Below are 13,993 nucleotides of genomic sequence, written 5' to 3'. Positions count from 1 at the left end.
AATAACCAAATCATGCTGGCCAACTGTTGTGCCGTTGATAAGTGAGTGATGAGCAGAAATAGTGCCGATATCAACTTTAATGGTGAAGGGTGACAGCCTACCGTTTAACCTATGTTGAAGATATGAAAGCACAAAGTTAATAGGGCATTCTCTGGGATCCTCGCATTGTGAAGAGCCCCAAGTGACGAAGGGGTTCCATTTAAACGCGTAAGCCCGTCTTGTGGACGGAGCTCGTGCCGCGTCGATTGTGTTAGATACCGCTTGCGGTAAATCACCTAAACCTTGCGCGCGCTCAACAACCATACTTGGAGATCCCACAGGTCAGGGCGCGGGTGCCATAATGTGCCCCCTCCTTGAGAAAGAAGGTCCTTCCTCAGGGGAATCCGCCAGGGAGCAGCTGTCGCAAGGAGCATTAGTTCTGGAAACCAATTCCTGGTCGTCCAGTATGGGGCAACCAGTAAAAGGCTCTCCTCGTCCTGCCTGACTTTGCACAGCGTCTGTGCGATTAGGCTCACTGGGGGGAATGCGTATTTGCGCATCCCCCGAGGCCAGCTGTGTGCCAACGCATCCACGCCGAGGCTGCCCTCGGTTAGTGAATAAAATGGGTATCGTCCGGCGACGCAAACAGATCTATCTGCGCACGACAGAACTTCTTCCAAATTAGCTGGACCGTCTGTGGGTGGAGTAGCCATTCGCCGGGGCAGGCAGCTCGGGAAAGCGCGTCTGCCACTGTATTGAGCTAGCCTGGAATGTAAATGGCAAGAAGGGACCTCAGATGCTTCTGACTCCAAAGGAGGAGATGAGGAGCGAGATGCGACAGGTGACGGGAGCGCAAACCGCCTTGACGGTTGATATACTAGTACATCCTACCTCGCAGCTCCGTAGCAAAGCGTTCAAGTCCCAGATATACACCCACAAATTGATATGCCAATGCAAATGGGGTGCTGTCTACACCCCCGAAGCTGTAAGCTTGTCGTACGTGGCTCCCCAGCCAGTGTCGGACGCATCTGTGTGGACAACAGCATGCCGAGAGACCTGTCTCATGGACACACCGGCCCTGAGGAATGCGGGGTCTGACCACGGGAGGAATGACACGCAGGTGTAATGGTTACACGATGGATGCCGGCACCCCATGCTCTCCTCGGGACTCGATCGTGAAGCCAACGCTGAAGCGGTCTCATATGGAGCAGCCCGAGCGGTGTCCAGCCGCTGCTGCTGCCATATGCCCCAGGAGCTTCTGAAATAGTTTCAGCGGGACCGCATTCTTCCCTCGAAATGAACCGAGGCAAGTTAGAATTGACTGGACGCGTTCTTCTGTCAAACGCACCGATAAATCGATCGAGTCCAGTTCCATACCAAGAAAAGAGTGGTGGGGCAGCGAAGCGAGACAGGTGGTACTGCCGGTACGTCTGCTGTGACAGCATAAGCATCTACAGTATGTGTGTGTGTGACACTGAGCTGAGCCCGCTGAGGGTGACGGTTGTCTGGTCTCCTCAGTGGAGAGCGCAGTCTCCGATGAGGGTTGCTGGTGGTCTGGTCTCCTTAGTGGAGAGCTCGGACTCCTCAGGACACCCGCTGGCGATAGAGGAGAGGGAGGAAGAGCATGTGAATGCCCGCTCACATCTCTCTCTATCCTCTGGACACCTGGAGAATGAATAGGAATGCACTCTTTTTGTGGTTTTGTGGGTGCCGGCTGAGAAGCCGGCGGAACAGAAACAAAATGAAACCAAAGATTCTCCACCCGGCCATCTACCGGTAAAGGGAGCGGTGCCATCACTGTCTCTCGTAGAGTGATCCCATCCAAATCAAGGTTGCTCGTCTCAGGGCCGCTTTGATTTCCGTTTGCCACGGGAAGGAGGTGGGGCAGGCGGGCGGGGCGGTCTGTCGACGGCTGGTCCCCCTCCGTGGCCTGGAAGATGTTCTAGCGGGGGGAGGGGGGGGGGGGGCTATGGAGTCGTGGAATACTGTGAAGCATCCGCTGTGGTACTGCTAGTCCAACCAACTTCAGCAATCGATCCCAACAGAGTAGAGTAGCTTCTCAGTAGCAGATACTGCCTAATTTCCATATTTGCACCTGCTGCTTATATAGCACCTATCGGGGCGGCGCCAGCATTATGCAAATATCTCAATGCCAAGTTCATTGGTGTTTTAGTAGTACTCGAAGCAGATTGGTCTCTCTAAGCGAGTTCCCAATTCGTCGGTCACGACTTGACGTCGTAGTGACCGACTGAAAGGAAACCTCGGCTACAATTCAGTGTTTTTATTTAATTTGAAGATTTAACTGTCATGAAAAAAAAAACGACAAATGAGAAATGACAAATAATTTGTGATTGTTTCTGTAAATGATAAAAACTAAGCTTTATATACAATTCATTAAACATTAATTTATAACAAGAAAAACACTGATATTAATGATTTTATAGACACTACGCGTCATTATTTAGCACAGAAATACCTGCTTGCTTGCTTTGATTCGATCCTCTCTGTATTCACTTTAGATACAGAATGACCTGATGATTCTTATATTATTTATTTCAGGAATCTCTTCTATCATTTTAAAGTGAAGCGACCATAATATTAAATCACAAGAAAGACAGACGTGTCAGGCATAAATATAGGTTCGGTGCAGATATTTTCAGTTTCATCACTGAAATTTAAAGAAATGGCTTATACTTGTTTTGTAGTTTCACTTTTGACAAGATAATCACTCTGCTTTAAATAAATTTTAAAACTTATACCCGTCGAAAAACATCAGTTTTTTAATGTTTAGTTTGATGAACTCCTAAATATGAGACAAAGAACACCTAGCCCGTTCGGCTAAATTGCATGCAGAAGCATGGGTAGCACGCAATAGCGCAACATCGATACAACGTAAAGCAATCCAAAATGTACAGACTTAAATTAGATCAGAATTTACGTTTGTAATAAATACTTTTTTTTACTAAAATAAGGTCAGAAATATCAAAGTGCAGAACAAATATGTGCAAAATGCATGAAGAGCACAGAAATAAAACACAAGCCAAATAGATAAATCAGATAACCCAGAGTGATTTATAAAAACATAAAATAAAGAAATTATTAAAAGAACGAAAGTATTGCCAGAATTGCCAGCTTTGTCTTTTAAATGTAGAAACAAAGCGGCAATGGTTTATTAACATAGGACCCTCTTATGGACGTGTAGCCCCGTCACAGGGGTTGTTGGATGACTGATTTTAAAAATATTTATTAAAAGCTGCTACTTTAGATATTATTTGCAGCATTATAATAATATGCTGTATATTAATATTTTGGTTGAAAGCTGTTATATGTGAAATCAGATAATGTGTGCACCCATATACGGACAAACTTGAATGATCCTCATTTCATAACACATCTGTGACGATTCGTCGAATCAGGCTTCTCCTATCGATGCATCGAATCTTCGACCATTCGGGGTCACCCCTACTAGCAATAATAACATAATGCATAGAAGACAGCTGTAAGGTTTTGTTCTGGGTTTTCTTGTGTTGTGTGTATTTTTGTTATTAGGACTTTTATTTTGACATCCTGTTCTGTTCCGGCTTTTATTTTGATATACATCATGCCATGTTTCACTTCACACTTCCTGTCTGTTTTATATATATACACCACTTCCTGTACACCAGACCAATGCTGATTATTACAATAGTATGTCTAGCCTGTTTCCTGTGATCTGTATACCTGTTATCCGAATCCTGTTTTGTTCCTATTGCCTGTTATCTGTATCTGCCTGTGTTTGACCTGTGCCTGTTTTTGGATTTAGCCTGTTTTGCCACCTGCCCTGAATATTGCCTGTATTTGGATTACATTTGTTGGATTTGCCCTTTTTGGATTTGTTTGCTGGCCCTTTTTTGAGATTTACTTAAATAAAACCTCTAACACATGGATTCATCTCTCATTCGCTTTCTTTAATGCAACCACGTTACAACAGTATAGGAGAAAATGCGTTTTTGTGTGTCATGGCAAAAAAACTAAAAAATAAGTACATACAGAAATGTTATTCATTTTAAAGTTTTAATATGTTCAAAATCATTTCATTAGGTAAATGGATAAACTGTCTTAAATAAATAAGTCAGAACATATGACTGAAAACATGTCATTAATATGAGTAAAAAACGTCAATGCGCGCAATTTTTATATGTATGAATAGAAATACGTATGTACAAATTTGTACTTTGTAAAGCTGTAAATACGTAAATAATTTACATATTAGTCCTTTCAAAACGTCGATAATAGCCTATACATTTCAGTGTGTTTTAAACGTAAATAAATGTACGTATGGTACAACCACACTGAAACGTAAAAAATACACACGTATTCTCATGAGATCACTTTGCATACTCCTGTTGCTGCAAGCCTGTGTCGAAACTACATCGAGCAAGAAGAACACCACACTCATAGATAGCGAACACGAGGGACGAACGCTGACATCTTTTGTGGATGTGTACCAGACACGGTTAACAAAGTTGCATTATAAAAAAAATCATTCAACAAGTGTATTTTGTCAGGTGATTATAACATTCAACCAATATCTGAGATGTGTGAAACACTATTTGACTGAAATGATTATCAGAAATAATCCCAGAAATAATTTAGTTAAAAAAAAGACAAAAATGTTTTAACTAAAACTTGACTAAGATATATTGAGTTTTCTTTTGACTAAAACTAGATTAAAATGACAAGACTTTTGGTTGACTAAAACTAACAAGGACATTTGGTAAAAGACTAAGACTAAATAGGTGACAAACTAGTATTACATCATTTTGTTTTCTGGATGCTCTCACTAGGGTTGTATAAATGGATATATATTTGGGTTCAGTGACAAACATATTCAGTGATCTTTGCTATGAGAGAATAAGAGCTTTTCTTCACAGCTGAATCATTTAAAGAAGCTTACTGTCAAACTGTCACTGGTCACTCAGGCTTTCTTTAGATTTATATTAGTTTATATTCTAATCTACATGAAGGTATATTTCTAGAATTTTACAATTGTTTATGTGAAATAACACTTTTATGCATTTCTTTCTGTACATTTTCAAGTATTTTTGTAATTTCTGGTATTAACCCTGGCAGTAGATCAAACTCAAAGTTACTATGAATGCCAATGATACCAGTTTATTTAATGTGAATGTCTCAATTGTGCGTCCTGAATACTTTTTCATCGCTGGGCTTACGGGTGTACCTTACAGCCATTATTACTATATTTTCTTATTTTGCACTTACATTATTGCTGTAATTGGAAACTGTACAGTTCTTCTCATTATAGCCTTTGACAGAAGTCTGCACAGCCCAAAGTACATTGGTGTGTTTAATTTGGCTTTGGCTGACTTTGGTGAAACTAATGCTTTGATTCCTAACATGATGAGGACGTTTCTTTTTGAGTCACAGTATATCTCCTATAATGCTTGTTTGGCAAACATGTTTTTTGTTTTCTTCTTTAGTACAATGCAATGTTTCACACTTGTTATTCTGGCATATGATCGGTTTGTTGCAATTTGCCTTCCACTCAGATATCACACCATTGTGACTAATACTGTCATGTCTTTAATATGTTCAGCAGTATGGGCATTTAATGCATTTCTGATGGCCCTGACTATATATTTTGTCAGCCGACTTTCATTGTGTAAATCTAATGTAATACAAAGTTTTTTTTGTGATCATGGACCAGTGTTTAGGTTGGCATGTAATGACAATAGCATTAATATTTTTATAGCAAAACTTAACACAGGTTTATACCTAATAGTACCATTGATGCTTATTGTGCTATCATATCTAGGCATTTTTCTTGCCTTAAGTAAAATCACAACTTGGGAAAGACGTTTGAAAGCTTTGAAGACCTGTGTTTCTCACCTGCTGTTGGTAACGTCACTATTTCTTCCCATTATATGCATTTATCTTATTGCATTAACAACTTATCTCTCTCCCAATGCAAGAATCATCAGCGTATCTCTGGCATATGCGACTCCACCAATGTTAAATCCCATTATTTATGTTTTAAACACAGCTGAAATAAAACTTTTAATTCGAAAAGTTTTTAAAAACAGGTCTGTACCAAGTTAAGAATTCAGTAAACTTGTAAATGTACTTTTTTCTTTTATGAACGTTTAATAATAAATTGTTTACAGTTTTGTTTTATGGCAGAATGAATAGATACAGCTATGTAATGAATTAATGTAATTAAATGTTGTACTGTCATTAACGGTTGGGATGTAATAAGTCCTATTTGCATATACATTGTTGCATTTATGTTTTCTTTTTTCTTTAATGTAAGAGTCATCAGCACATCTCTTTTATCTGTTGTTCTAACAATGTTTAATCCCATCAATTACATTTTAAATCATTTTCAAAATGCTTATGAAGAAAAAAACAATTAGAAAGATCATTTTAAAAATTACTGTGCTGTTTGTGTTTTAATGTATATATATTTTTATAATGTATATTGCAGCAGATGTCCTTAACACGCTGCGTTTTATGTATGTCTAGCAGTAAATCTAGTTTGTGTAATCTATTATCTTTACTGGCATAGTCAGTGTAGTAGACTAAAAACATTACATAGTCAATTTCACTGCAACTGCAACAACGCATCCAGCTGGTATTTTATGTTATGGACCTCAGTTAAGAGTTTCCACAGTTTCATCTGCTATTTAAACTTGACAAACACTTTAAATTTGAATAGTTTTGATTTGCTGTCAATATAACATATATCATTCATCTGTGGGAAAAAAATAACCACGAAAGTGATACAATTCTTGTAGTTTTAGTGTCATAGCTATGTTGTGAACTTTCTATTCTCTTTCAGTTTAAACGATTTTGAAAATTATATTTTTATAGTTAACGTTATCATCTAATGTAAATGGCCCTTTACCCTCATTGTTTTGGTGTATGATCGGTTTGTTAGCACAAAAATATACCATTGTGGCAAATAGTGTCATGTCTTTAGTTTTCTCAAAATACAAATAAAATACATCTGCAACCGAATACATTTCTTCAGAGCAATTTATTAAAAGGTAACATAACACAGTGAGTAAACAAGCAACTAATATTTACATTAACATTGGTGCTCTTATTACATGTACAGGACACTGAATATGTGTGCTGATGTTGATTAAACTTTTATTAAATTAACAAAAACATGACGATATACACAGAACCAAAGGGCGGAACCAAAGTTATGAAGAAGAGTTCCGCCCAGACCGATTTACCCGAACACCGGCACTTCTGGGTAACCCCGGGCAACAGAATCAGCGGACACTGATGTGGAAGCTGTGTAATGGCCCTACCGTGGAGAACGAAGCCGGTGGGCAAGCCAGTGGATTGCAGGACATCTGGAGCGCTTTGTGAAGACTCGTGTCATCCATCCAAATCGCCTGTGGCAGGGGTTGTAAACATCTCTCCCTTCAGTGAAGTATTTGACCCAGCGTGGAGGTATGGGCCTTATCTGTCACTAACAAAAGTGTGGATTGCCATGGGTGAGTGTGCATTATTGACATGTGTGCACCTGAAGTATTTGCAGTGCTGTGCCGTGTCTCCTGTCGCCCATACTGTCCCTAGGTCAAGCCAGTTGCTGCGAGGTGTGTCGTGGAGCTGCTGTGGCGTGATCGTCATTGTGGACTTACCTTCTAACTTCCCCTGCCTGTGTATCCAGGCAATGAAGGAGATTGTGTGAGTACTGTATCGGATTGCTGTGGAAATTAAAGGAAGTAGAGAAATTGTGAAGATGCAAACTAATTGTTGTGTGCAAACCCTGTGTGTAGAGAGACCCTAGCCTTTGTCTTACCAGTCTAGGTGTCGTTCTGGCCTTGGGGAGGCAACGGAGCCGACGGGTCTGTTACTGACACCATCTCGCAGTCCCATCTGCATCCTAACCGCCTCTCCGGACGGCATTGGCCGTGACCAGCCAGCAGCAACCATGTGAAAGTGGGTAACGATTACACTTTCTCACTGTGGACCAAGGCTAGGTGACATACAAACTTTTTCATCTATGCTGTGATACTCACCTGTGATGTGTTAAGAGTGAGTGAGGAAGAGTAAAGTTAGAAGCCATACTTACCTGAAGAGCCTGTTGATTTAGAAATGAAAGTTATATGTACCCAAACTGTCTTGTCGGCACAGAGCAGCCTGCCCATTGTACCGTAGAGCCTTATCAGAACCAGAGCTAAGAGCTACATGTACCTGAACTGTTTGTTGACACAGAGTAGCACGCCCATTGAACCGCAGAGCCACGTCAGAGCCAGAGCTAAAAGCTATACGCACCTGTGTCTTGTTGACACAGAGCAGCATGCCCATTGAACCCTAGAGCTACATCAGAGTCAGAGCTAAAAGCTATACGTACTTGCACTGTCTTGTTGACCCAGAGCAGTACGCCCAGTGAACCGCAGAGCCACGTTAAAGCCAGAGCTAAAAGCTAGATGTTCCTGAACCGTCTTGTTGACACAGAGTCCAGGGAACCGCAGAGCCATACTAGAGCTGAGCAAAGTCAAACTTACCTGAGAGACTGAAGATTCAGTCCCGTGCGCCGAGTGAAGTCCAGACCTACCTGGTACGTACATGGGCCTAGTGGAGTAACGTCCTCGCAGCATCCCCGAAGCAACCTGAAAGAGAAAGTGGAGTAGTTTTTATTCCAGCAGCCTGCCATTGTGAACCTCCAGTGCTGGAGAGAGGCACCACGATATAGTGAGGTTTTCCTAACCTGTCTCTTGTGTGTGTGACTGCAGTAGACACCCGGGACGAGCTTGGACCCCAGCTGGCCGCGGACGGAGAGGAGTGGCTCCGGCACCCTGTGTAGAAAGAGCAGAGGAGAGAGAGTTACGGATACGACGGAGTTCCCACTTATACTTACCTGATTTCACCAAGGTTGTTGCTGGAGCAAGACGTGGAATGGCTGGAAGACAACAGAGCCTGCCCCGTGACAGAGCAGGTAGTCGCCACATACCCCCTACATCCACTAACTGTTGTTTATTCTGCTTCCAGGAGCAACGGAGGGCGCCACAGGTTCAAGAAGCCAAGGGAAGGAACTCCGTTCCCCTGCCCCTCCCCTCTCAGTAGTGCCTTGGCCCCGGCACTTGGCCCCTCTTCCCCCTCCCTCCTGTAAGAACCAGCTGGAGGACAGAATAATCATTTTATTATCCCCTATCCCCTGCCCAACAGTGATTTTAATTAATTTAAATAAAGTTTGTTTTAACTTTTACTTGCTTCGTGTGTTTGGTCATTGGGGTGCTTTTAGGGACCTCTTCGAGGTGGAACGCCCGGAGGGGCATTAGTAGCCAGCAGTAGACAGCCAGCAAACTAAAAGAGTAGCTTCTACTAAAAGAGCTGCACGGGGTTTTTTGCATCTTTTTAAAGACAGCATTTCTCCTATGTTCACGGGTGTGTTTTCGTCTTTTTTAAAGATATGCGAGAATACCCCAGGCTGGCCTCTTCGACGATGTGGTTGAGAGCTTCGCTCAGAGGTTTTCGGCCGTCCAAAAGCAGACTGAGGCTATCCATCACATCCTGCCCCAGCGGAAAGCTGCTGTACACCATCATCGAAGAGCAGTTTCCTCCATCTCTAGGTCTTCAGAAGGCTCGGAGAATGATGGACAGTGCGTACCTGTATCATCTTCATCCACCTCTCTCGCCAGTGGACACGATTGTGCGTAAAAAGGACTCAACAGGGTATTTTCACGATCCATCTGTCCAAATATGGAGTTAGGTCAGTGCCAAAACATACACTCACACCCCACATTGAGCATCTATGGAGAGCCCCCAACTTGAGTACCTGCCCTCCATGGAGCTGCCCCACTCTGGGTACGTCTGTGGTGCCATTGGTCCCACTGGTTCGGTGTCTGGGGCATGATTAACCCTTCCCAGCCCGTCTCGCTGGCTCCTTCCCACTGTCAGTCTCGGCCATGCGATTCAATTCGCCCAGCGCCCGCCCAGATTCAGGGGCATCCAGTTCACTGCCGTAAAACAGGCAGATGCTCACAATTTGCAGGCAGAGATTGCGGTCCTACCCGTTTGGGCCTTTAGGTCAACTGAGAGAAGAACAAACTTGCACTTGTGCAGCAGATCTTTTATCTCGGTAAGGAACTGGACTCGTTCGCCCTACACAAGAGCGTGCTCAGTCAATGTTGAACTGCTTGAATTTATTTAAATGCAGGACAGCGGTTCCGCTGAAATTATTTCAGAGGCTCCTGGGGCATATGGCAGCTGCAGCGGCTGTAACACTGCTCGGACTGCTCCATATGAGACCGCTCCAACATTGGCTGGACGACCGAGTCCTGAGATGGCCGTGGGGTTGCGGCACCCATCGTGCGCATGTTACATCAGTCTACCGCCGTACCTTCACTCCGTGGACAGACCCATCGTTTCTTTGAGCCGGTGTGCCCTTGGAACAGATGTCCAGGCATACTGTTGTATTCACAGATGCTTCAACCACGGGCTGGGGAGCCACGTACAACGGGCATGCAGCCTCCGGGGTCTGCACGGGTCCCCAGCTGCACTTGCACATCAATTGCCTCAAGTTGTTGGTGGTACATTTTGCACTGAGCCGTGTCGGTTACGGGGCAAAGACGTACTAGTTTGTACAGACAGCACTGCGACCCTGGCGTACATCAACCGTCTACAAGACATGCTTATGCTTTGAAGTGGAACCTGTTTGTTGACTGGTGTTCTCCCCATGGAGAAGACCCCGGAAATGCTCGGTCAGTGTCGTGCTTTTGTTTTTGCAACATGGGTTGGAGCATGGGCATTATGGACATCTTATTAAGCCCAAAATGAAACAAAGTGTGAAAAGACTAATATTTAAGGCATATTAAATTACTTTTAGTATTAAAAATATCACAACAGCGATTCACATTATGCCCTTTTACCATAAAATTTAGGCTTAATTAGTTGTACTCAGTGTTGGGCAAGTAACTGAAAATTAGTAATTAGTTACAGTTACTAGTTACTTATTTTAAAAGTAATTGAGTTACTCAGCCAGTTACTGTATATCAAAAGTAATTAGTTACTAGGGAAAGTAACTTTTAAGTTACTTTTATGTCTGCTTTTTAAATGTGAATATGAACAGTACTGAACAGTCAAACAATTAAATTATATGGATGGGTTATTTTACACGTAAGACTCTAATATATCACATACTGTAGGAGCCTATTTTGCTTTAGATTCAGCTGTTAAATATTTTTGTTAGAAATTATCTTAATATGTAAGCTTAGTTTATTTATGTATATCATTTAGATCATTTAGACAAATATTCTGTATGTTTACATTGAAAATATATAGTGTGTTAAAATTTTGTAGTGTCTCTTTAAGAATTTGGAGACAATTGTGTCAACATGTCATATTTTCTAAAATAAATTATAATTTTTCTGATTCCATATTTATTTTAATAAGCTAGAAACGTCTCTGATGTGTCCTGCTGACAGGCGCGGTGGGCGCGTGCAGCAGGTGACGCAAATTATGGGTCCTCCGAAGATTAGACAGTCTCATTTCAGTTCTCTTCGCGAAGTTCTGAGGCTTCCACCTTGAAAGACCGAGTGCTCAATTTTTTAGGTCACATGCTTAGCAGGGCATGGCCATGGAATTGGGACACAGCTTGTGAAGCGGCGGTAGTGCGCTCTTTGGTCATATATTGTTTGTACATGTTTTCTGTTGGAATTAAATGATACACACAGGATTAAAGGAAGATGTTTAATCAGAAAACGGAGTCCGTGAATTGTTTTGTCCGACGGACCCAGAGCAAGTGGATTGTTTTGTTGGATACGGAGCGAGTGAAACTGAAACTGAAACTGCGCACTCACACATACTATGGAGTTTTAACACATTTTAACAGTTGTACAACGCATATTTTTCTGGAAACAACAATCGCGGATCGTTCTCTTCCATGAAGGCCGATGTAAACATCTAAGATATTGTAAGGAACCACCCATCAGCCCAACGACGGTATCCAATGGCGTGGGCGAAGTTATCAGCGTGTCTTGTCCTTTCTCGGCGCTTTTGACAGAATTGTCTCTGTTTTGTAATCTGACTCCAATATTAAATAATAATATATTAGTATTGCTGATCATAATTTAACAATAATTATTTTATCATGGTTATAATATAAATATAGAATGCGGATACATTACTATAAATTTAAATTGAGGATATCCAGTCTAATTTAAGTTTATACTTATTCAGCCTTAAGAAGAGGTTTCTCCAATTTAGTTAAAAGTTGAGGTTTCTCCATTCAAGTCTAAGTTGAGGAAGGTCCAGTCTAACTTAAACCAAGGCATTCTCCAGTCTAACTTTAACTAAGGTTTCTCCATTTCAGTTATATAAAGTTGAGGTTTCTCCATTCAAGTCTAAGTTGAGGTAGTTCCAGTCTAACTTAAACCAAGGCATTCTCCAGTCTAACTTTAACTGAGACAACTTAAGTGTAAGCATCAACATCTAATTTCAGTTATACATATAATGTTTGAATTAAGAATTACTGACCCATTTAGAATATGCCAAATGTAACAATTTATTATACCAGGCAGGTTTCAGCTTCAAACATAAATTAAACAATATCATACAGAATTTGATTCAATTCCAATTAATTAAAATGATCAACAGTTGCAAAAGTTACAAAGTCATACCTGGCAATAGACACTCTGGCTACAGAGTACTTCCATTATGAATATAATATACCCAAAATGGTTCAGAAAGATTCTTGTTAAAGATTTCTTACATGATGTTTGAATACACACACCCAAAGTGTGGGGAAGTTTCTTGCTAAAGAATACTTCCATAATGTCTGAATACACACACCCAAAGTGTGGGGAAGTTTCTTGCTAAAGAATACTTCCCAGAGTCTCTTGCCAAGCCACCTTATATACACAGAATGAGACAAAGAATAGTAACATCTCAAATCAGGATTTGGTTGGTCGGTTCTCGTGACCTGAAGAGGAGCACCAAATGGGACTGTTAACCATCTGTAATACAAATCTTCTCATGAGGTGACACCCATCGCAGTAGTACAGACTGTGTCTTAAGTTTTAAACTTTGATATACGTTCTCTTAACATTATAGAAATTAGACCTTTTTAACCATCGCACCATGACCTTTAAAACAACACTAAACATGAAGATGCCCTTTGTAGCATCACAACATATGATATACTCAATGTTACATGTGTTTAGTATATTTCCAGTAACCAAAACCTTAAGGGAGAAGACAGAGGGGGTGAAATACAGATCATTTCCTGGGTATCCGTGACCCCTGTGGAGAGAGACAACAGGTCTCTCAAAAATAGACATAGAATGTGGTTTTATTGTTTTATGGTCCAGCTCCGAAAAATAAACTCTTGTCCACCAGTCCTACAATATATATTAACATTTCTCAGATTTATTGCTTTTGTGGACTACACATGAAAGTTTATGTCATACTGGGATTGCTTGGCAAAGATAATTTACAAACATGAGACCGGATGGATTATGACTTGCGCACAATTTTTTAACAAAGGCATGTTGTCCCGTTTAGATTTTTCACGTTCATTCTATATGCACTGTCAGCCATGATGAAGTTTAATGATTCATTGCGCCGCCCACCACGGTCATGCGATGTTAAATCAGAAATGTCTTGTCTGTAAATGTTATTTTTTTTACAAAATAGAGTAACGTGAGTAACAAACTCATTTACATTTCAGTAATTGTAATTGCGTTACTTGATTAAAAAAAACTACGTCGCATCATCTTAATTACTGATAAAAGTAGTGGAATTACAGTAACGCATTACTTTGGAACATATTTATTTCAATTTCAATTTTGTCCAGTACTTTGTATAATATTATAATTTTTTTAATGTATATTAAGAGAAAAATTATGCTAAATGTTCATTTTCTGGTTGTTTTCCTTACATTATTGTCACAGGTCGTGGTGGACCACAGAAGTTACAAGACATGCCCCTTCCTAGTTTCCACCTTGAGGAGGTCCCAAAGCCACCCCAATGACCACACAGTAAGTATAATTAAAAT

At 41.1% G+C, this 13,993-nt stretch overlaps 1 protein-coding gene across 1 annotated transcript; it reads left to right on the top strand.

The window, feature by feature from the left end:
* Positions 1 to 5,112: 5,112 nt before the first annotated feature.
* LOC129437352 (olfactory receptor 51A4-like) lies at positions 5,113 to 8,834 on the top strand. The gene is made up of 2 exons (XM_073863160.1): positions 5,113 to 6,062; positions 8,397 to 8,834. Exons 1-2 carry the CDS (start codon positions 5,113 to 5,115, stop codon positions 8,434 to 8,436), a joined length of 990 nt encoding a protein of 329 aa, XP_073719261.1. The 3' UTR covers positions 8,437 to 8,834.
* Positions 8,835 to 13,993: the final 5,159 nt, after the last annotated feature.

The sequence above is a fragment of the Misgurnus anguillicaudatus genome, chromosome 24, assembly GCF_027580225.2.
Source record: "Misgurnus anguillicaudatus chromosome 24, ASM2758022v2, whole genome shotgun sequence".
NCBI lineage: Eukaryota > Metazoa > Chordata > Actinopteri > Cypriniformes > Cobitidae > Misgurnus > Misgurnus anguillicaudatus.
This window is presented reverse-complemented; position numbering and strand designations above follow the sequence as displayed.

Coding starts and splice junctions, on each gene's coding strand:
- LOC129437352 (XM_073863160.1), top strand. CDS start 5,113: ATGAATGCCAATGATACCAGTTTATTTAATGTGAATGTCTCAATTGTG. Junction 6,063..8,396: donor CGAAAAGTTTTTAAAAACAG/GTCTGTACCAAG, acceptor AGTGAACCGCAG/AGCCACGTTAAAGCCAGAGC.